At 34.8% G+C, this 25,603-nt stretch overlaps 1 protein-coding gene across 1 annotated transcript in view; it reads left to right on the top strand.

Moving 5' to 3' along the window:
• Positions 1–25,603, top strand: part of LOC143231606 (puratrophin-1-like) — a 121,449-nt gene that overhangs the window by 70,330 nt on the left and 25,516 nt on the right. The window contains 1 exon segment of the mRNA XM_076466131.1: positions 6,483–6,605. Within this exon segment, the coding sequence (XP_076322246.1) occupies positions 6,483–6,605 (123 nt within the window).

Genomic DNA, 25,603 nt, shown 5'->3' on the forward strand with positions numbered 1-25,603 from the left:
ATAATTATAATAGCAAATACCTATACCTTTGTTATTGGTGATTTATTCTACTGATTTTTATACTTCGCTGAAATTGTGCGTGCGTATTTTAGTGTTATTTTATTATAGTTATTATTCATATTTTTTCTACATCAAAATATGTTGGGTATTTTATACTAAAACCTAGACAGATATATTATATAAAACGCCGCGAATGTCTGTTACTCATTTAAAAAGTTGATTAATTTTCCCAGAAAGTTAAATGTGACTGTAAATACATAACGTATGCGTTGTTGTTGTGAGGGCTTCTTTTGTACTCGGCGATTGTTAAACTCGCGTTCACACGAAACCCAAGGCACAAATTCATCTGCCTCAGTAAATAACGGTTGGGTGAAAAAAACAAAACAAACAACAGTGCATCAGTATACTGTTGAGAAATGTGTAACATTCAACTGAATGTATATGTACTTATGTAGTTTAAATTAATCTCCATTAAACTTAAGAAACAGGGTAATAATTAAATATTGTTAATTTAAAAGGGGAATAGGGAACTTCAAAAAAATACAGAAACAAGTTGCATTAAAAATGCAAACGTTATATTTTCAAGCCTACAATTAAGGATCTTTTAGACACTATGTCCAGCCTAGTTGGTTTACTTTTATAGTCTCTAGCTGGAGACTTGATGAAATTACTTGCTGTACTTTTTGATTCTCCGTATTTCTTTTTGCAAATTAGCAATGTTAATAATATTTTATGTAAATAATCAAATGATAATAACGTTGTGTACATAATAGACTTTTAATTATGTCGTGTAAATATCAATATTATACAGGTAGTGCCTTTGTTTGATGAGGCTACGTGATTGGGTGGTTTCTGATGATTCAGAATGTTCATTGGCTTTTTACTCTTTATATCTATTTTGAATGATCAACTTTTATCGTTTTATTGTTACTTACGTTTTCACTTAAATTTATTCGCAGCTAAATACATAGATCGAAAAAGTTATATTGATATGATGAATGTGATTGAAATTGCTTTTAGTTTTGGTCACATACTTACTTAGATAAAGACACTGCCAGTCGTAGAATTGATACTACTAAAGTTTTAAACAAGGGTTTAAAACTTAGGTTTGAGAAGTTTACTGGACTGTGACTGCCTGTTGAAAAAGTTACTTCGTGCATCAAAAAACAGCTATTTTGAAGAAGGTTCCAGTATAAAAGCCGAAACGTTCGTTCCCTTTTCTTCCAACAGGCAGTGGAAGTCCGTTCTCAAACCTGTTTCAGGTTCCACCAAAACAAGAGATTTCATTTTGTAAGAATTTGAATAGATTTGGATAAACAGGTAAAAAAAGGGAAATGGTTTGTATCACCCTTTTATGGGAGACGACAGTTGTGTATCATTCTGTTTAAAGGTGTTTTAACACAAAACATCAAAATGTGGTTCAGCTTGCCTTCCAAAGTGCTAATTAGACATGGTTGGCCAACTGTATCATAAATATCCTCATGGTTCAGGATCATAAAACCGCAGTTTTTTTCTAAACGATCAACTATCGATCGTTCTGGGTAAAACATGAAATAACTAAAATATGTCATACATTTATGACCTATATGATTTTTTTATTCCAATAAAAGAAGTTCGTCAGATCACGTGATTAGTGTGACGTAGATGTTTCTACGGGGAGTCGACAAAAAGACATTTCTCACATTATCCAGAAAATATCCAAGTTAACTTATATGTTTACTAGTTACAGCTTAAAAATGCATAGCTATATTTTCTTATCAAAGCTTAAATCCTGGCGTTTCGCTCTGTGTTTTGGAATAAACTGACATTCAACAAAAATTCAATATCGAGATTTCGATTTGTCGTATTATCTCATGGATGCATCCCCGTCGCGCCAAACATGCTCGCCCTTCGCCCTTTCAGCCGTGTGGCGTTATAATGTTACGTTCAATCCCACTATTCGTTGATAAAAGAGTAACCCAAAAGTTGGCGGTGGGTGGTGATGACTAGCTGCCTTCCCTCTAGTCTTACACTGCTAAATTAGGGACAGCTAGCACAGATAGCCCTCGAGTTGCTTTGTGCGAAATTCCAAAACAAACCAATGAAATACAGTATATTTACTGTTAAGTTTTGAATGTGTTTTCTCTTGAACCTAAAAGTGGTTTGTATAACAAGACATAAAAAACTAGTTGTGAAACAATAAAAATTCATTTTATTAAAATGCAAAAATGTAAATTTTCTAGCTTTTGTTAAGCTCGTGAAGTACAGGTGATTATTTTCATACAATACTGATATGTGAAGCTCATTCTGAGAGAGTGATAATCTTATTCCACATTAAAACAGAATATTCGGATATCATCTTGTTCCGTTAGAAAAGCACGCAAAACGTAAGTAATTATGAAAAAAAATCTAGGAAACAAAGTATTAAAAACAGTACAGGTATCATCTTGAAAATATAATCCACACAGGACTCACTAGCTCATAATGATATCTACAACCTTAAAGGCATTGTTTTGTTTTTATTGTGAAATGTGTTTAGACGAAATACTCTTTTCATAAATAAATATATACCGGTAACCGAAAATTATATTAGCTTTGCCTAGCGCGTTAAGGCGTGCGCTTCGTTATCTGAGGGTCGCGGGTTCGCGCCCGAGTTGCGCCAAACATGCTCGCCCTCCCAGCCGTGGGGGCGTTATAATGTCACGGTCAATTCCACTATTCCTTAGTAAAAGAGTAGCCCAAGAGTTAGCGGTGGATGGCGATAACTAGCTGCCTTCCCTCTATTCTTGCACTGCAAAATTAGGGACGGCTAGCACAGATAGCCCTCGAGTAGCTTTGTGCGAAATTCCAAAACAAACAAATCTGTTAGCTTTTTTACATCCTTCGGATATTTGCTACTGAAATGCTAAGTTATCTAATCAGAAGTTATCTTATATTAACGTCATTTAAAGCTACCAAACGAGGTATTATACTTCTTTATGTAAGTTTGATTTGTTTTGAATTTCGCGCAAAGCTACACGAGGGCTATCTGCGCTATCCGTCTCTAATTTTGCAGTGTAAGAGTAGAGGGAAGGCAGCTAGTTATCGCCATCCACCGCTAACTCTTGGGCTACTCTTTTACTAAGGAATAGTGGGATTGATTGTTACATTATGACACCCCCACTGCTGAAATGGTGGACATGTTTGGTGTGACGGAGGTTCGACCCCGCGACCCTCAGATTACGGAGTCAAGTGCTTTAACCATCTGGCTACTCCAGTCCCTTTTATAACGGAGGAATACATTGTATCATAGTCTGATAAGAACCATGATTAGAATAATGAACACCAGAAAACAACTTGTCCACCTGGAGCTGCAAAATTCTAAGTGAAAAACTGCAACATAACAGAAGTAGAACAAAATACGATGTGAGTCAAGATAAATTGAAACGTGGACAGCTGTTTGGAGTAGTTATTTACAATCTTAAAACCAACAAGTATATTAGATAAGTTCAGGTTCTTGTTGATAGTCACTTAAGCATTATCGATAAGCAGGTGAATTGAAATTATAAATTGTCCATCTGATGATATGTTTTGGCTTACGCTATAGTGAAATCGGAATCGGTACATGACCCTGAAGTTTAAATAGAGAAGTGCATTGAACACACCATATATATGTAAAAAGGACTGACGGGCCAGGTGTAGCCTAGCAATTAGCGTGCTGGTATATGAATCTGAGGATCTGTGGTTCACAACCCTTGGCTCAAGGGTTTTCCACTTCAGTGCCGTGAGAGCGTTTATAAAAATGATGGCAAATTTCTGTTTTTCGCTGACGTTGGTGATCTTGACTAGCTGGCTGCCTTCTATCAAATCTATCAGTTTAAAATTAAAGGACGACTAACGCTATGCACGAAATTACAAATTATTTGGTTGATAAGAACATTGGAATGGAGCACAGTTCGTTCCTGAAAAAGAGAGAGAAAAACAGCCCAGTTTTATCACCTGACCGATTCCTTCAATAGTTTAGCGTCCTATATGTGGTCATTGCATTAGATTCTCAACTGCAATTATGTTATCCAAGAAGAATTTTATAACAAAGGTGACAGGACCAGACAGTAAAGGAATTTACAGACTTTGAAACATTTCAGCATACTTTTAGCGAGAGTGAAAAATGGTTCTGACAGTAATCATATTAGGAACGTCAGAACCATCAAACTAGGAGTGTCAGAACTGTTCTGACAGTAATCATATTAGGAACGTCAGAACCATCAAACTAGGAGTGTCAGAACTGTTCTGACAGTAATCATATTAGGAACGTCAGAACCATCAAACTAGGAGTGTCAGAACTGTTCTGACAGTAATCATATTAGGAATGTCAGAACCATCAAACTAGAGTGTCAGAACTGTTCTGACAGTAATCATATTAGGAACGTCAGAACCATCAAACTAGGAGTGTCAGAACTGTTCTGACAGTAATCATATTAGGAACGTCAGAACCATCAAACTAGAGTGTCAGAACTGTTCTGACAGTAATCATATTAGGAACGTCAGAACCATCAAACTAGGAGTGTCAGAACTGTTCTGACAGTAATCATATTAGGAACGTCAGAACCATCAAACTAGGAGTGTCAGAACTGTTCTGACAGTAATCATATTAGGAACGTCAGAACCATCAAACTAAGAGTGTCCGGACTGTTCTGACAGTAATCATATTAGGAATGTCAGAACCATCAAACTAGGAGTTTCAGGACTGTTCTTCACTACTCATATTAGGAACGTCAGAACCATCAAACTAGGAGTGTCCGGACTGTACTGACAGTAATCATATTAGGAATGTCAGAACCATCAAATTAGGAGTTTCATGACTGTTCTTCACTACTCATATTAGGAATGTCAGAACCATTAAACTAGGAATGTCCGGACTGTACTGACAGTAATCATATTAGGAATGTCAGAACCATCGAACAAGGAGTATTAGAACTGTTCTGACAGTAATCGTATTAAGAATGTCAGAATGATAAAACAAGTTCAAATTATTTTTCAGGAAGTACAGGTTTATAAAAATGCAAAATTAAGGTCAACGATTCAAACTATACAATTTTAAAAGGCTTTAAGTCTAAAAGGTACGTTACAAATAGGGATGTTATAACAATTACATTGTTTATGTTACTGTTTAGAAGAGCTATCAGTCTGACTTGTCACAAGTGATCAGTGGACAAAGTATCTACGTGTTTAATATATTTTTGTGCTCTAGATTGTTATTTCTTAAAGATTACAATTCAAGGTCAGTGTTCTAATGCATCCACCTTTTGATGGCATAGACAGAGACCTTCACAGTTCTAGAAGCTGGCTGACCGACTTCATGCACGACTGATAACAATCGTCTTCCCAAATTTTTTACCTTAACTTTGAAGAAACTTAAAAAACTAATTATGTGACCCTATGTTTCTCACTCATAGTTTCCAGTCCGCTTACAGTAAGAGTAATTGTAAAACTAGCACGAGAAATTAATTAATTTATTCTTGATGACGCCGCTTGTTTGTACTGATGGGAATGTTGTACGCTAATCTATACTGGTATTATTTTCGAATATTGTGTTCTTACGATTTCTCATTTTGCAATTTAACCACGTTCTTTGGTCATTGACTTCTTTTGGATATTAAAGGAATGAACAACAGCTCTTGATGCTAAATGAATGGAACTTCATCTTTCACGTTCATAAGAAAACTTTTTCTGTACTTCGTAAATAACGGTTTTCTTGTTTATAAACAAAATATTATTTCTACCTTGTAATCATCAGGTTTCTGGTTCATTTTCATTACACCTATGTTGTAAATGTGCAAGAATGATTTAGGGAACTCTCCTGTTCCCTCTACATTGTTTTAACAAAGATGTTTCAGGGAACTGAAACTCTTCTGTTCCTTACACTTACGTTGCTTTAAGCAGTATATTTCAAGGAATTTTCCATTTCCTTACCTTTACCTCATTCCAAACAAGATATTTAAAAGAGTTATTCTCTTCTTTACATATACATTATTCAAAGCAAGGTTTTCAGGAAGTATCCTGTTCCTTTAATATACATCACTCTGAGAAAGATGTTTCTGTTTCTTACACCTAGATTGCTCTAATGAAGGATGGCAGCATCTTATTGTACCATTATTTCATCTACATAATTTTCGAATAGCGGGTGCATACCTTCTTAAATGCGTTAACTACTATGATATTGGAACAACCAATCAACCGTCACAACCCTTCTTAAGGCGACAAAAAATTTACTCTCAAAATGCCCTGTTGAACCATAAACATTAGAGTTTGTAATGCTTAAAGTTGGGGTGTGATTCACTGTGTAGCTCTGTTTTTGAAACAAACAAATATTTCAGTATCTCAGGAAATGTTTCTGGCACATCCTAGTTACTGGTCTGTAGTTTTTCAGGTGTTCTACGATTTGGTTATAAACTTAACAGTTAAGTAGTTTCTTGTTTTTATAATTTAGTTTTAAATATTTTTCACGAGTTCTGTTCTTCCAGGTGCTGAGATGGCTTTGTGGGAACGGAGTGGATACACTAACCAAACATGAAGCTATGGCTGACTCTCTTATCAGTGTCAAACAACAACAAGAAGAATTTGAGAAGTTTTACTTTCTAGCTGTGGTGAGAATGATTTATTTTCTCGAAAAAATTCTCAACAACTTACATATTAAATATTTATTTGATACACTTCTATTAGTTTTTATACATCATGAACATTGCTTGAACACAGTTCTGATACATTTTACATTGTTAGACGCAGCATATGTTTTTTATAATCACTTCTGATATAATTAAAATTGTTAAAGCTAATTTTAACTTTGTATGCACAGTTCTGTGTGTATATATGTTATGTTGTGTGTATATATGTTATGTTGTATGCACAGCTCTGTGTGTATATATGTTATGTTGTATGCACAGTTCTGTGTGTATATATGTTATGTTCTATGCACAGTTCTGTGTGTACATATGTTATGTTGTATTATCAATATTCGAGTTATTTTTTTACACTATTTCATGAACTTTTCATTGTTTCCTTTTTTTCTCTTATATTTTCAAACTTTGAGTTTTACGTTTCAAAACTCCAGTTTTTATTAACGTAAACGCACAAGAACGTTACTATATAAGCTATTTTTACTCGCAGACTTTTTGCTTTACTTTTATTTCTTTCAATTTGGACTTATGTGTTTCTTTTTCTAACGTACTGTTGCTTTTCACTTAAGACATTCACGTTGCGAGGGAAACTATAATAAGCTTTATGATCAGTGATGTCGAGAAAACCCACTTGTAGAGAAATATATGTGTGAAAAAAGGCTTGTTTGGGTTGAGAAATTTTTTTACGTATAGGAGTGAACAACGTTTCGACCTTCTTCGGTCATCGTCAGGTTCACAAAGAAAAGAAGAGGGAACTGACCGGAAATTGACCACATGTTTGAAAGGGATTGTGTAACTGAGTGTCGGAATGTAGAGGGCGTGCTTAGATGTTTGAATATATAGTTTTATATTATTTATTTTATTATTATTGTTTTTAATATAGGTATAAAGGTGTTCCTTTGTATTGATTTATTTTGGGTTTGAGTTGTTGTATAAACGAGGCTTCTTTAATTTTGCGTTTGTTTACGTTTGTTTCTTTGTTTAGTATTTTAGTGTTTTCTGTGGTTATATTGTGTTTATTTGACTTGCAGTGTTCGAAAACGTGTGAAGATGACTTTTTATGTTCTTTGAATCTGGTTTTCATTTTTTCTATTTGTTTCTCCAATATAGAAGTCGTGGCAGTTATCACATTGTGTTTTATAAATAATGTTCGTGTTGCGTTTGTCAGTGTAGTTTTTACATAGTATAAACCTCAGTTTTGTGCCTGGTTTTTGAATAGATTTGGTATTAACTGGAATGTCATATTTTGTTACCAGTTTTTTCCAAATGTTGGTTATTTCTCCGCTGATGTCGGGAATATATGGTATGCAGCAGTATATGGTTTCGTGATTTTTTGATTCGTGAGATATATTTACTTTTGTTAGTTGATTTTGCTTTCTGTCTAGGTGTGTGCGTATAATGTTTTCTACGGTTTGTGGGGGAAACTTGCAGATTTACAGACTTATACAACGAAACATAAACCAAATCAACACTAGGAATGACAGAGATTAAAAGATCTGCCACAACAAAAAACTAGAAAAACTAAGATGCAAACAACAGAAAAGACACCACAACAAACTGTTGACTAACCTCATAATTAACAGATACGACCGACAATTGATCACAGACGAGATACATCTACTTAACAAAGGATTCAACTTCGCAATAGCACCTAGGTACATTCCAACCTTAGAAATCAAAGCATGTTTAGAAGATCTAGCCAGGAGACTTGTGATACTTTCCACAGAAAACAAAAACAAGAAAACAACCAACAGAAAGAAGACAACTTAGACAATTTTATTGACATCCAACAGCCAAACTTTTCAGGAAAAATTAAAAATTTATATTTTCCAGAAACACCTAAAAACAACATCTTAAACAATTTTTTTAAAGAATTTTCTCACAAAACAGAAAGCTAAAAAGCAATCTTACAAAAAAAATTAATTCCATTAAAAATCTAAAACAAGACAAAAACATAAAAATTCTGAAAGCAGATAAAGGAAACGCTATAGTTATAATGAACACGAATGAATACATCCAGAAATGAAGAACATCCTATCAGACACTAACAAATTTAAACCAATACACACAAATCTAACAAAGACATACGAAACGCAACTAAACAGAATACAACTAAAAATGAAAAAAGTCAACACAATTTCACAAACACTTTATTCCTACCTACGTAGGCCCGGGATGGCCAAGTGGGTTAAGGCGTGCGAGTCGAAATCTGAGGGTCGTGGGTTCGCATCCATGCTCACTCTTTCAGTCGTGGGGGCGTTATAATATTACAATCAATCCTACTATTCGTTGGTAAAAGAGTAGCCCAAGAGCTGGCGGTGGTGGTGATGACTAGCTGCCTTCCCTCTAGTCTTACACTGCTAAATTAGGGACGGCTAGTACAGATAGCCCTCAAGTAGCTTTGCGCGAAATTCAAAACAAACAAACAAACCTACTTACGCAAAACCGACTCACGCACACCACGAATATACGGCATCCCCAAACCTCATAAACCAGATTGTCCATTACGACCAATAATGTCCACATATGAATCGTTTAATTATAATCTTGGTAAATACATAGCATGGGCATTCTCCAAATATGTGACATCAACCAGCTCATTCATCAAAGACTCTTTTAATTTCAAGTCTAATCTTAATCAACTTAATCATAAAGCCTTAATGGCCAGTTTCTAGGTCATATCCCTCTTTACAGAAGTTCCAACCGCTGAAGCCTGCAAGATGGCCTTGAAACTCTATATCCAAGACCCTAACTCATCTATAGACATTCCCAGCAACCAATTAGCAACCCTCATACAATTCACCACGATGGAGATAAACTTCATGTTCAACAACTAGAACTATATACAAACAAATGGCCTGAGCATGGGCAACTCTGTATCACCAGTTCTAGCCAATATTTTTGTGACACAAGTTGAAACACAAGCAATTAACACAGCACAGCATTACATCCACCACTATACTGGTACAGATATGTAGACGACAGGATTGCAGGATTCAGATCAACAGAACACACGCTTAATTTGTTCAATCACATTAACTCTATACATCCCAACATCGACTTCACATGTCAACAAGAAGAAAGCAATCAAATATCATTTCTTAACATCAAAATTACAAGAACCGATACACAATTTAAAACAGAAATCCACCGATTCCTTGGGACTCAGCACATGAAACAAAACAAAAACTCAACAAACTAAGAAACCAAATAAACACAGCCGTTAAACTATGCTCACCAGATAAAATTAACGATGAATTAGACAAAATAAAACAATACTTCATCAACATCAATAAGTTTCCTCCACAAACCGTAGGAAACATTATACGCACACACCTAGACAGAAAGCAAAATCAACCAACAAAAGTAAACATATCTCACGAATCAAAAAATCACGAAACCATACACTGCTGCATACCATATATTTCCGACATCAGCAGAAAAATAACCAACATTTGGCAAAAACTAGTAACAAAATATGACATTCCAGTTAATACCAAATTTATTCAAAAACCAGGCACAAAACTGAGGTCTATACTTTATGAAAACTCCACTGACAAACACCACACCAACATTATTTATAAAATACAATATGATAACTGACACGACTTCTATATTGGAGAAACAAGTGGAAAAATGGAAACCAGATTCAAAGAACATAAAAAGTCATCTTCACACGTTTTCGAACACTGCAAGTCAAATAAACACAACATAACCATAGAAAACACTCAAATACTAAATAAAGAAACAAACATAAACAAATGCAAAATTAAAGAAACCTTACTTATACAACAACTCAAGCCCAAAATAAACCAATACAAAGGAACACCTTTATATCTATATTAAGAATAATATAATAAATAAGAATAATAAAATAAATAATATAAAATTATTATTCAAACATCTAAGCACGCCCTCTACATTCTGACACTCAGTTACACAATCCCTTTCAAACATGTGGTCAATTTCCGGTCAGTTACCTCTTCTTTTCTTTGTGAACCTGACGATGACCGAAGAAGGTCGAAACGTTGTTCACTCCTCTACGTAAAAGATTTTCTCAACTCAAACGAGCCGTTTATACATATATAACAAGCTTTAGTTACTAATATTTTGTTTTGTAGTAACTGTAGAAGAAATTTCTCTAGAAAATAAATATACGTATGTAAACTCTTTATAAAAAATATAAATACCTCACACTCAAATTGCACTCAGTTCAAAAATGTTTTCAATGAACAACAGTTTACACTCGATTTTTCATATCAAACCAATTCCTGAATATATTCAGTGAATTACAGCTGTGATCAAACTCTTGGTCTACAATATTTCAAGTGACGTTCAAAATCTTTATCCCCAGTGGGTCAGTGGTAAGTATGAAGAGATAAAGCACTGAAATTTGTAGTTTGATTCTTGCAGTAAGCACAGCACAGACAGCACATTCTGCAACTTTGAGCTTTACAACTAATAAACAGTTGTTAATATATTCTGAAGGTATGTGGGTTTAGTAATACACTTTCAGGCAAGTGATTCCACAATGCATTTTACAGAACGTAACCTGTTAGAGGTATTTTCTTTCCAAACAGTCAAACACTTCCCATTTTGTAGTTAGGTTGGGGTTTTATGTAAGCACGTGCATAGTTTTTCATTTATTGATTTGATTTAAAAATGAACATTGGCTTAAAACTAATATTTGTATTAGTATTAAGCCAATGTTCAGTTTTAAATTTATGTTGTACTGTTTAAAGCAATGAGGATAAAACTTTAAAAATATTTTCACATGTGTAATGTAATTCATTTAAGCTCTACATTTCAGTAACGAAATAGTAATTTAAGGTGTGTATAAAGTACAAAATATTTTGAGTGTTAGATACTTTACCACATTCATTGAAAATGTATTCAAGTACGCTTGTTAAAAACGCTATCTAAATTAGTTTAAAATTATTTCTTTGTGCCCAAGCTGAAGAAACATAAAAAGTAAAATTATTCTTTTATCACAATCGTATATGTATCTGTAGAAAACTATTTTTATTCTCGTATTAAAACAACGAGCAACTTTATGGTGTGCTAGAATGTTACTTTAGCCTCATAAAATACAAATGCAATAAACTTAGTTATATCGTGTTTAATTTACAAGACAATGGGTAACAGCAAAGACTTATTTAGGTTGAAAATGGATATGATAGCAGGTGTCTGGGTTGCGAATTGTCCTTATAAAACACTATTTCTGTGATAATCTATTCAACGTTATATATGTTATTAGCATCTATTAACAGCAGAAATTGGAATGGAATACATCTATTATTAGAAAAACATATCGACCACCAACCGTTGGTGATAGAAGAAGAGAGAAAAACAAACAAACACAAACGATTGGACAGTCTTTTAGCATGCAACAGACGTCAGACTGATATAATCGACCAGTCCTTTAACAGTTACTAGAGTTCAGTTGTCTCAAAACATGCTACACAAACAATATTGTTCATAGCATCATATTATAACCAACAACCTATCTGTAAACAGGTTTTTGTAAGAAAATGAAAGGAAAACATGGCTTCACTATTGTTTGGAACGCAAACTATGAAGGGTTACTAACTGAAAGCGTGTGACTTGTTCCATCTTTTCTGTGCTAGTGGTAAATTAAAATTATGGAGAAAAATCACATGAATGACTAGCTCTTTTGTATTGCTGCTAGAGGTGTGTAGTAGGACATTTTTATTTATTTTCTCTTAAGAAGACAAATAATAACTATCTGACTGAACCTCAACGTTGGTGTCGACTTTGTTTACCCTAAAATACTATATTTACACCATGATAAACAACTGTTATTTCAAGGCAATAGTGATATAATCCATCACGCTAGTATTCTACAAAGTTGGTCCAAAGATCATGACAGAGACTTCAGCTATCTTTCATTATAAGCAAAACCACCAGGTCTTGATCATACTAAACAGTTTTGATGTAATCGTAAGCATCACAATCTTATTCATAATCTACTGGCGACATATGTTAACAAAATGAAGACCATGGTGTTCCATCAATCAAAATCCATGCGATATTGGGTAAAGTAAAGCATTACATGGTGTTTTCAGTGTTAACATCGACTTTGAGAAAAGATATGAATCCAAAAGTGAACATTATTGGATTCCTCGATGTATGCATATTGTTGAGATGAGTTACAGAATGAGACGATACGATATTAAAATATAAGTCTGCCAAATTACACGTAAAACTAATACAAGCCTTTGACGTCCAATAGGCGTAGTAAAACTTTAAACCACGTGACTTTTTTTTACGAAAGTGTAACACCTTTATAGTACGAGTTCAGGGTATTGTCAGAACGAATAATGGCCTAATCGGTTATTATTATTCTTCGAAGAAACATCAAATCTCACATTAATTTTAACTGTTTAAATTCTTTTAGAACTGAATATATTTTTGCGGCTATACGAAGAACATTATTTTGCGAGAAACGTTTTTCAGTGAAGTGTTACGGCTGATAAATGACGTATTTGCCACGTCACTAAATCTAGTCAGTCAATTAGTCATTCGATACCTGTATATTGAATCCACTGATTAGATTTTAAGCACCAATCACAAAGATTATTTTCTTTAGATTCAGTGTCAGAACATATTTCAAAAACATTTATTATGAATTTCAGAAATATACCTATGCTATTGGATTTGGTGAGAGATGAACGTTCAAAGAAACGTAGTTTGTGTCTACTGGGTTGCCATAGTAGCGTTCGCTAGAGGGCGATAAATACTGTTTTAAGATGCCTGAATAATATTCGCACGAGTGCGAGGTTTTAGGCGGTTGTGAAATCGTGTGTCGGTACATTCTTCATTTCGTTGTGAATATAGGTCTACTTGCTCCGTAAGCTGTAGTTACGTTGATAAAACCAGCGTGGCATTTGGTAAGAACTTTTGACTAGGGAATAGATGTAAGTATTTAATAGTCACTTTTGTTGAAATTTCAAGGACAAAATATCTAACTGTTTAACTTAAATCACAAAAACAACTGTGATCGTGTGCTAGTCTGATTGCTACTTACAGTTTTACAGCACTTATTGTGGGACGTTTGGTAATAAATATGTTTCTATAATTATTGCGATATCAATGATAATAGGCAAAAAAAATTGAAAGATGAAGTGTTAAAACTAAAAGAAAAACAACGTGGTTAAGTACAAAACAAAATTTAGCAACTAATTCTTGGCTTTAGAAATCAGATTTTACTTTATTTGTTCTCTGTGGTAATGTGTAAGTTTCAGTTTTAAGCTCACCCTTTAGGAACGCTGTTCTTACCATGCTCACTCAATTCGGTCTACATTTAATTCGAGAACAAGTTAAGTTGTGAGATTTGGTTCAAGCGTCTTCGTAAATTGTAAAAAAAAAAAAAAAAGTGACATAACCTCATTAGGTAATTTCAGTAGGCTGAAAATTCGTTTCCGTTTTGCATAATTTTATTATTTGTCGAAAATTATATAAATTAGTGTAACGATGAACCACTTTCCTGAGTAGCGCCAAACATTATTCGTTTTGAGCTCTGCACAACAAAAGTTTTTCGTATGTTAGCACTCTGTGAAGGACGGCGACGTAGCTATAGTAACCATACCTGATAACACAGTTATTATTTATTTTTCATTTTAAATTCGATGATATAATCAACCTATATCCCCGTTACTGTATAATTTCAAATCCAATTGTTCCTGATACAAGTTCGTTTTTAAAATCTCTACTATGAGTTTGAACCTACATGAATTTACGGTTTTTACCATAAATTTTCTTAAAATGACTATTAGTGTATAAATCATTCATACTGTACGTTTCATTTGTTTCTGAGGTTACCTGTTTGGTTAATTTTGTAAATCAATCATCTTTGAAAGTTACATTGAGTTAAAGAAAATAGAAGGTAAACAGTATAGGCAACTATAAAACAAATTTAACGGCTTCAAATATTGAAATTGGTCGAGACATCTGTAGGTTTATACACTAATGCTTGTCAAAGTAACTAGAACTTTACACACTAATGCTCATTAAGGTAGTTGGAAGTTTACACACAAATTCCCGCAAAGTATCTAGAGGTTGATACATTAAAATGCTCGTCAGAGTATTTAGAAGTTTTATACGCTAATGCTTGTCAAGGTATTTAGAAACTTGCACACTAATTCCTTTGCATGAACTGTGTTGTAAATACCCTGTACCACAGTTTACGAATCGTTATCCAGACAGTACTATGTGCTATACTGTAGCATGGGTTATATACTGAATAGTATGAAATATTTTGTGCTGTCTGGTGTATATGAACTTAATAATCCTGTGTCATGAATTTAAACAATATTTATAAACAGTTGTAACTTGTTCGTCAACAATACCGCTTGTTGGTGACCGATTATAGTTTTAAATATGTTACTGATGTTTGCTCAAATAATTATATATTTTCATCACGCTTGTAAGTTACATGTGTAGTCATGACATCTGGTTAGAGTCACCACAAGGCCTACGTAAGTAACAAGTTCGTTAGAATTCTTACAACATAGCAGCAGATTCGTGAAAACTGGTTTAATATTTTTGCCTGTGGTGGACTAGCCTACGGGGGTGGGGAAAAAACCTATGAAATACAAACCTACAGTACGCAACAGAAGAAACTAGTTATAGAAATGTATCCCAGGACAGCTGGTATGGGTATTAAAACTTTTATTAAAATGAAGTAGACCTTATAATTATTAATAATAATAATAAATAATCACTTCAATCCAACTGGACACACGTTGTTAAACATGAAAGAACATCGTCTATTTATTGTTGTGTTGCGTTGAGAAACCAATGTGTATAACATTCTAAGAAGCTTTGATACATAAAACTGCAGAAGATAAGACTGTATTTAAGTGCAGTAATTAAAGTAAGCCAGTATGTCAAGATATGGAATACCAGATGTATTTAATAGTCTTGTTTTAAATATCGGTAGTTCATGACGATTTTTTCTCCTGTCCCTATACATTTGGAGCGATAGTTCAGAGTTTGATCTCGATCTTTGTTTAGAGAAGAACGAATGTTTTTAGTTAAGATTTCTTCACGTATTATAAATTAGTTTTAAAAATGAACGTGAACATCTGTCTGTCAATCTCTCAGCGCACTCTCAGACGGTCGTATGCTCACATCACTCTTTCGCCTTAATCAAATCATGTTTTGATAGCGTTTCGCAACGTTCGTCATCAGTGAGAAGCTTACGTTTTTCTTGATAATATGTAAATTTATAAAATATGTAATCAACAGTTTTGAAATGGTTTATCTTCAGTAGAAACTCCCAGGACTATACACATGTTGTTTTCACATACATAAAACCGTGTGTGTAGGTTAATTCAAACAGTAACGATAACCTATGTGCAAGTTATGATATGAAAATTATAGAGCATGTGATATTTTTTGCTGTAAACTAATTAACTCTAGCACATGTGTTTCCATGTGTGTGGCATGTCACTATCTTATTAGGAAACAGTTTCGGGGAAATCCCAAAGTTAGGAAGGCAAATAACAGTTAATGTTTTGTATATTTTCAATGGTTCGTCGTCTACTAGATTTAATCTTTAAAGAAGGTCCTTCATTTGGCTTTTTGGGTCATATTGTAGAGAAACTTTGAACATAGATTAGTGCTACCATCCAGGGCGGGACCAACCTCGTCTCTGTGTGTGGGATGAGGTAGGCTGGACATATAATTGAGAGGGATGTACTCTGAATTTTGTGGGCACATATACTGTAGCAGTTAGGAAGTGAACTAGCTTTAACGGGCAACACTTTTCGATAGGTAGGTGGATGCCGCAGAGAAAGGTAAGGCATATTTGGGGTTCCAGCAGTGTTTCTTCCTCTCCCCACCACCGTCCCTGGTTACCGTGACTGTGGAAGTTCAAACTTATGTACATGCTAACAAGTAGGCCTACATTCAGTATAGGTGTTGTATTTAAAGGGAGAGTTGCTTTACGTAGCACCTATTATGCGATTACAGTGAATGAGGAGGACGAGCAATTTTTTCTCGTGCGTCAGACATGATTGTGTAATGTAAACATAAGGCATGACTACTATGTAAACATCATAGCATATTTTGAGGTTTAGTTCTCAGTATAGTCGGAATAGTTGTGATTCAGTTCCCTGTATAGCGTTTTTGACACCTATACTTCTATACAGTTAATTCACGACTTGAAACTTAGAAAGTAAAATTCTAGTTCATCTGCTTTATAAACGTTGCCCACAGTTTTATGTGGTTTCGGTTTAAACACTTAATTCTCATGTTTGTTTGTTTTTTTCAGACTGTTTCTAAAGTGGATTTAGTTTTACCTTTTTTAATTTCCTTTGTTGTGTTATTCTCAAAACTTGTAGAATATTTCGATTGATAAGACCTGTAACACTTAAAAACATGATACAGGAGTTGCTAGTTAATCACCCTCAGTTTAACTGTTAGTTAATTAAGTACATTTTTTACTGTATTGAATATTTTTGTTGATTCATGGACATCTGATGTAGACTGTTAAATTAAACCGAGAGCACAAAGAATTTCATTGGAAATGAAAATACAACGAAGGATCATTCTGATCAAATTAAAGAAATACTTTGATCAATGAAGTTGTCCATGACAGAGTATCTCGAGGTTTCATTCTGTAAGGCTAGATGGTCACAGAGAAACGCTTTAAGTGGATATTTATGGATTTTTTATTAAGTTGATATAGTGACTGTGCTTATACTGCCAGAAACTAAGATGCTCAGTGACCTAATCCAGGTTAGTTTTCAAGTGACCAATTTGCATATATTGGGCTCTTGACAATGCTCAATTCTTCAGTGATGACGAGAAACCCACTTGTTGAGAAATTTATATGCAAAAACGGCAAAAACCTGACGATGACCGAAGAAGGTCGAAACGTTGTTCGCTCTTCTATGTAAAGTGTTTTCTCAGCCCAAACGAGCCGTTTTTGCATATAAAAATGCTCAATTCTTGCCGTGTTTTTGAGAGTAGGGTGCGTTTGGGGACCATCTATTAGTTGTTTAGACAAGAAAGTCATTACGGGTTAACCTCGCGGATGAAGAATGATATTCACATTGAGCTTTATATCCTTCCAGGAATACAGAATTGATGTTTTCAGTAATCTGATAAAACTCTTAACCATGACATGTGATTCACATATCTATTCCTTACGGGTCTACAGTTATTTTGTGGCCGACATTCCCTGTGTGACTCAAAAGCAAGGACGAGGGAGGGAAGATGTGCATCTGTTCTATAGTACTTAAGCTTTCATCGTCATCATGACACATTCTTGTTCCCATAACACCACACCAGCAGCGCAAACTTGTTGCAGCTGCTCAGGACCGGGATTCTGCACGTGCTGCACGTTTGTTGGAACGTTTGGAAGATTACACGAAGTCGAGGCTTGTTTTAAATACATATTCTTCTGTTTTAGCCCTGCAGCAATGACATAAGTGCCCCATGTATCATAATAACAGTTTAAATATATCATCGTGTTTTTTAAACTCATTAAACACATTTTTGGCCCAGTATGGCCACGTGGGTTAAGGCGTTCGATTCGTAATCTTAGGGTCGCGGGTTCGAATCCCCGTCGCACCAAACATGCTCGCCCTTTCAGCCGTGTGGTGTTATAATGTGACGTTCAATCCCATTATTCGTTGGTAAAAGAGTAGCCCAAGAGTTGGCGGTGGGTGGGATGACTAGTTCCCTTTCCTCTTATGTTACATTGCTAAATTAGGGATGGCTGGCACAGATAGCCCTCGAGTAGCTTTGCGCGAAATAAAAACAAACAAACATATTATATATATATATTCTAGAAGTAAGTAACATAGAACATGTGCTCTCAATAGCATATAAAGTCACACAATTTAGTGCCGCTATCTTGATGATTATGATGTAAGTGAACTATCGAATATCTGCCGTTATATTTGTGCACATTTTCATGCAAGTCTGATGTGGTTCATTTTATCTTTCAGCATGTAATAGTAGAATGGCAAATAAAGAAATCTTAAGTTTAAAGTTTCTCAAGGACAAAATGTATATTCTCAAGGCGGCTGATATGGGCATTAAAACTTTAATTAAAATAAAGCACAGAATGTTTCGACCTTTTTAGGTCATCTTCAGGTCAAAACGTTGTTCTGTACTTTATATTAATTAAAGTTTTATTACTCATACCAGCTATCTTGAGAATACATTTTTTACTTCAAGTCATCACAAATCACGAAGGACAAGAAGTCTCTCCCCCAATTTTTGAACTTCGTGAATAACTACTACTCAAGGGCTATCTGAGCTAGCCGTCCTTAATTTAGCAGTGTAAGACTAAATGGAATGCAGCTAGTCATTACCACCCACCACCAACTCTTGGGCTACTCTTTTACCAACGAATAGTGGGATTGACCATCACGTTATAACGTCTTCACAGCTTAAAGGGCGAGCATGTTTGGTGTGACGGGGATTCGACCCCGCGACCCTTAGATTAGGAGTCGAGTGCTTTAACCACCTTGCCGTGCCACGTCATAGATTGTTAATCAAATCATAGTTTCACAGTAAGTTACTCATCTGGAAGATGATCAATGTGGCCTTTGAAATAGACTAATTTATGCAAACTTATAAGTTGAAATCATCCAATACGTATTTTGAGGCGTGATTAACACACTTGTGCTAGGATAGCTCTATTTTGTTCGTAGGAATCAATGTTGCAAAACGTCTAAAATAATCGTTAACATATACGTAAATTTGGTCATGCTGTTATGCAAGACATCAGCCAAAAGCAACTTTTAAATTTCCATATCCTGTATCCTAGGTGAGACATCGATAAGTCGACGGATTTACAACACTTAAATTTTGGGTTCGATTCCCCACAGTGGACACAGCAGACAACCCAATATAACAACTAAACATTTGTGAATAGTCTTCTTAGTGAAGGGTATCAAGTTTTTGTATTTTTCTGAAACGTGTTATATTGGATTACACGAACGTAATTAGCATCTTTTGCTTATTCGTTTATAATTTCCCGATTTTAGCCCTCTACTGTAATGAATGGGAAAGAGGAACTTGTTAATGTTAAATATTTATTCCCTTATTCCTGTAAAGTAGCGATAGGCTCTGCATCGCCAGGTGGTTAAGGCACTTGACTCGTAATCTGAGGGTCGCGGGTTCGAATCCCCATCACACCAAACATGCTCGCCCTTTCAGCTGTGGGGGCGTTATAACGTGACGATCAATCCCACTGTTCGTTGTTAAAAGAGTAGCCCAAGAGTTGGCGGTGGATGGTGATAACTAGCTGCCTTCCCTGTAGTCTTACACTGCTAAATTAGGGACAGTTAGTGCAGACAGCCCTCGTGTAGGTTTGCGCGAAATTCAAAACAAACAAACCAAGTAACGGTATACTTGTTAGAAACAAAATTTAATACTTAGTTCATAGCAATTAAATAGTAATCACAGTTTGTGACATATAGCTAAGTTAAAGATACATAACTATTATGTAATAACATCAACTATTTTCTTCAATTCATTTTTATAAAAGGCATGTATGTTATCAGTTATGTAGTCTGAAATTTTGAAACGAATTACAGAGCCTCGTTGAAAACAGTTGGAGAGCCATCGCACATAGGGCGCCATCCAGTCAGGGTAAGTCGCTGTGAATAAACTCCAGGTTTCTCAAACTATCCTTAATAGATTGTTGAACTGATTCCAAACCAATGGTACATTTGTTCAGATACTTTCATAAGACAGACCATCGTCCACTACACAAGTAAATAACTACTCTTTACTGATTGTGGATCTTTACGGGTACCGAAATTGAATCATAAAAACTACAATCGTTGGAGGTGGAAGTTCCTTCTTCCATCCCTTTTCCGTACGTAAATGTGATGAATATTATGATGATAGGAATAAGCTTTACTCAGTGCCAACTCCTCTGATTTGCCGTGTGGTAGTACTATTACCACACATCATAAGGAGGACTTCTTATAATACATTGTGCTATTAATATGCTGGTCAAATTGGCGACGTCTCCAACCTGATGGAGAATACCCTCCTTTCCCAAAAAATTAAACTGATCAACACTTTTCTTGGAAAAAAAACAACAACACACAATATTAACCATATAGAATGGTTTTCGCAATCACCACATCTATTAAATATATTCATAGGATGCTCTTGAGATACTCCTTTCATTCCATCAAGTGATTCCTTAAGCCAAAGATGTCCTGAAAACAGTTTTTTGAGAAGAGTGGTCAAGGAGACCTTATGAACATTCTGATTTTTGGTATGAAACATTGGTGTCAAACTCTCCTTCCAGTTCACGGTGAAACATTCCATATTGAAGGGAAATTTCATGGCCTGTAATGGCAGAACACACTTCCCAAATTTTCATTTACGAGTTTAGATTGAATGACCAGCAGTTTCATTTTGGGTCACTGATCATGACGTACTTAATTCGCATAATGATCAACTGAGTTTATGCGTTTCACTTGACAGTGGGTTTGCTTTGTTTTATATCTTATGCTAAAAATCCTGGTTTCCTTTTAAGTTGAGTACTGTACTTGAAAGGGATTTTAACTTCAAATATTTTAACAGTTTTGAATAGTTAAATTACTTATCATACACAAACAAACAAACTATCATAAGTATAACATTTTACGTTTTGTGTTTTTATAGCGTTTATCATGCAAGAAACAGTTTGTGTAGATTTCTATGGCAAGATCAATGATGTGTTAGTAAGCTAAACTAATGATACTTTTGATTTACAATTGAAGTTCATCAACAGTTCGACGTCAACACATACCACATTCGTCTGGTGAGTAAAGGATCACAAAATTGTATCATAACAATGATAAAAAGAAATTACAGAATTCTAAACTGAAACTTTACAGATAACATATAAAAGTCCATTTTTTAAATAAATTTCTCATGTTTTTCAAACTGTCTTTAAAAATTGGGAATATTAATATCGCCTAAGAACACGAAGGCTGATCCAATCTTTCTTCAGTTACACTATTAAATCTAGTCAACGTTAATTTAGCTTTAAACACACATTTTAATATAATCTGACAAAAATTTTTTGTTGATTTTTCTTAATGTACCTGTTCGTTCTACGTGAAATGGAATCCAGTTACTGATATTTAGAGAGGCGATTTGTTTGTCAAGAATTTATAAAAGGGTATATTAGATCTAAATTGCGCTTTACACCAAAACTATGGCTATTTTATTCTTAGTGAATACATGCATATATACCCTTTCAACGAGCGGGAAGGACATAGGAGATCAAACTTGTACCCTAACTTCCCCACCATCTTACATGTCACTGTTTGTGTTCGATAGAAATAGAACGTACATGAAAGTGGTCGTTATTGCAGAGTGTTTTCATGCTAATATTTGATGGCTTTTTACCCGTCGTTGTGCAGCTTTGGAAATAATGAAACAAAGCAAGAGTTTAGTTTGGAATTATGAAATTTGTAAAAATATTAATTTGAAAATAGATACTCATGTTTATAAGAAATGGCATTCTATTTCCAGAAGAAATATATTTCGGAAGAAAGTTAATTTCTCTGCCTGTATTATTATTACTAAAATTATTCGTTTCTCATGTATTATAGCCATGTATATATAAAATCAGCTTGTCATCATTTAATCCACAATAAGGTGCAACAGAATGCCCAACTATTCGTCAAGTAAACTTTACAAGGCTTAATTGAAGTACCAGCTTTTCATCATTTAAACTTAACTAGAGTACAAAAAATGGCCACTTTACCGCCAGCCAAACTACACCATGTCACAATAAAGGGCTCAACATTTCATCTACAAAACTGCATCACAATACAACAGAGAGGCCTACATGCCACCAACTAAAATATATCACGATACAATAAAGTGTCCAACGTATCGTTATCTAAGTTACATCATGATCCAACAAATTGCGATCAACTAAATTACACCACATACAATAGTGCTCAATATGTCATCAACTAAACTTCATCGAAAGTTACGTCCAGCATGTCATCAACTGAACTTTAAAACGATACAACAAAGCGTTCAGCACGTTATAGCTATATTACACCACAGTACAAAATTTCTAAATCATCCTTATCATCAGCTACTCTTACATCAAATTTAAAATAAACCAAGATGTAAAAAAAAGTAGTTGTTACAGGTCCTCCTCCTTAAGTTATCGGTAGTGAAGAAGGACGGAAGAGGAACAGATTAAAAGTTAAAACAGTAGTTAATTACAGTAATATCATGCTGTTGTGTGGCTTGGATGTAAATTTTACTTTATATATTCAGATTATATGTTTATTTAAAAGTGTCGTATGAACTCCTTACAGGTGTATAAGATAGATATACACAATAGAACTTATTGTAACACTGTTGTTAACAGAAGTTACTATAACTGTGGTATTTAAATTTGAAAACAACAGATTTTGGAATTATAATATATGAATAAATTTTAATTTTAAAACACTGGTGTTAATCAGAGTTGCTGTAATTGTGATATTTAACATATTTTTGGGTCCATATACCTTATTATAAGACTTGTTATCGGATGGAATGTATATTTATTATCATAACACTGGTCTTAACGGGTTGGAAAGTTCAAAACTTATTATGATACTGGCCCTAATGTGTTTGAATGTGTAATAATTGTTGTGGTTAGGTTTCTCGATTTACAATCTGTTGATCACATGTTCGAATTTCAGTCCCACCAAACGTGCTCACCCTTTAAGCCGTGGAGGCGTATAATGCGATGGTCAACGTCGTTGGTAAAAAGGGTAGCCCAAACGTTTGCGATGGGTGGTGATGATTAGCTGCCTTCTCTGTAGTCTTTAGGGACGGCTAGCGTAGATAGCTCTAGTGTAGTTTTGCGCGAAATTCAAAATAAACCAAACACTTATTGTGAGATTTTTTTGTAACGAGTTTAAATGTATAGTGCATATTACAAAAAATGTTTCTAACGAGTTAGAAAGTACAGTGGTATCTCGGTTCTCGAACATAATCCGTTCCAGAAGGCTGTTCGAAAACCGAATCAATTTTTCCCATAAGAAATACTGTAAATTAAATTAATCCGTTACAGACCTCCAAAAATTACGCATTATGAAGCATTTTAAGTAAAAATATTGCTTATTTATACCTATATAATAATACATGCATAAAGTCAACCACGAAAACTATAAACACAATAAAAAAATAAATGAAACTTTAACTGCACTTTTCCTGTGCTGAGGAGAGCTGATGGTGTAAATGAAAGGTGGTGAGGAACATGGAGAGTAGGAGGGTTATTATTGTTTGGAAGGGGAGTCGTCTTCCATAGAAACATCAGGTAACTCTACTTCTGCGGTTCTTTCTCTTTTCTGTCTCTTTGCACCACTACAACCTGCTTGAGACTCACTGGACCTATTTCTCACTAAAAACTTGTCTAATGAGGTTTGTTTCTGCCTGGCACCCTCCCCATGTTTCACCACACTATGTATGCCACTTCTCTTCCTATGTTTTTCAAACCACCCCTACTAGTCTTAAAGGCATCACTTGTATCAGCACTCGTTCCAGGGGTGTTTTTCAGGAGGTCAGCATGCAACTGACCGAGGTACCACTGTATAGAATTTAGTCCTAACAGGTTGAAATGTTCATAACTTATTGTATCACTGGTTATAACATACAGATATAATGTTAATTCTAGTTTTAACATTGTCTTGAATTATTACATACAAGAAGAAAATAGTATGTGTTTTTGTGTTGTGTTTTTCTTATAGCAAAGCCACATCAGGCTATCTGCTGAACCCACCGAGGGGAATCAAACCCTTAATTTTAGCGTTGTAAATCCGGAGACATACCGCTGTACTAGCGGGGAGCAGAAAATAGTATATTTTGTTGTTGGCTAAGGACTGTACTGACGTATGGAACTGAATAGACAAACCCAATTCTTCACATTTCGTTAACACGTGCTTGTCATAAGGTTGAGCCACATACCTGTTATTCATAAACTGTTATTTTAGAACAGTTGGGTCAGTTGTGTTTGTGAGAAATTATTTTTGACATATTGTGCTAGAAGATGTGGATGTCCACGCTTTAGTGACCAATTCTGTATTGAACTTACTGTAATATAAAGCCTTGAAGTAAAATAAAATACATATTTACTACACGGGTATTTTTAGTTTTAACTAAATGTGTGAGTTATGAAGAATTTACTAACCTAATCTCTAGCTAACTCAGTACACTGAACGTTAATTGAGATTTCAAGCCTAGTTAGCTACAAACAACATGCGAAGTTGCACGTGAATATCTTGTAGAAGTTAATCGAAATGATAACCAATGAAACTAGAGTTTACTTTCATTTCTTTCACATTCCATTAAACCTGATTTGAAATCCACGGTGGATTTTAATGACATTTTCAGTCTATCTTTCTGATTGTCACGCTCAGCTCTCCGGCAGTTCTCTCACTTGCTGTTAAAAGCTGATCAACTGGGTCAAACATGGTTGCAGATAAAATTACATTTGTTTTCACCCGAAATCAGAAATATCTGTCTGACACAGAAAACCAGTCCTATAGCTATAATATGAGAACAAGCATAGCAGTACAAATGTAAAATTAAAATGAAAACCAGTGTTTGTGATAAAACTATTAAGCCTGCCGTTACATTCTGCAAATACGAGTAATAATACACAATACTAACATTTCTGTAGTAACAAGATAACTTAAGTTTTCCGTACTTCATATTATAAGTTGCAATCTTTGTTTGTTTGTTTTTGAATTTCGCACAAAGCTACTCGAGGACTATCGTGCTAGCCGTCCCTAATTTAGCAGTGTAAGACTAGAGGGAAGGCAGCTAGTCATTACCACCTACCGTCAACTCTTTGGCTACTCTTTTACCAACGAATAGTGGGATTGACGGTAACATTATAACGCCCCCACGGCTGAAAGGGCGAGCATGTTTAGCGCGATGCGGGCGCGAACCCGCGACCCTAA

This window comes from Tachypleus tridentatus, chromosome 11 (assembly GCF_004210375.1).
Source record: "Tachypleus tridentatus isolate NWPU-2018 chromosome 11, ASM421037v1, whole genome shotgun sequence".
In the NCBI taxonomy this organism is placed as follows: Eukaryota; Metazoa; Arthropoda; class Merostomata; order Xiphosura; family Limulidae; genus Tachypleus; species Tachypleus tridentatus.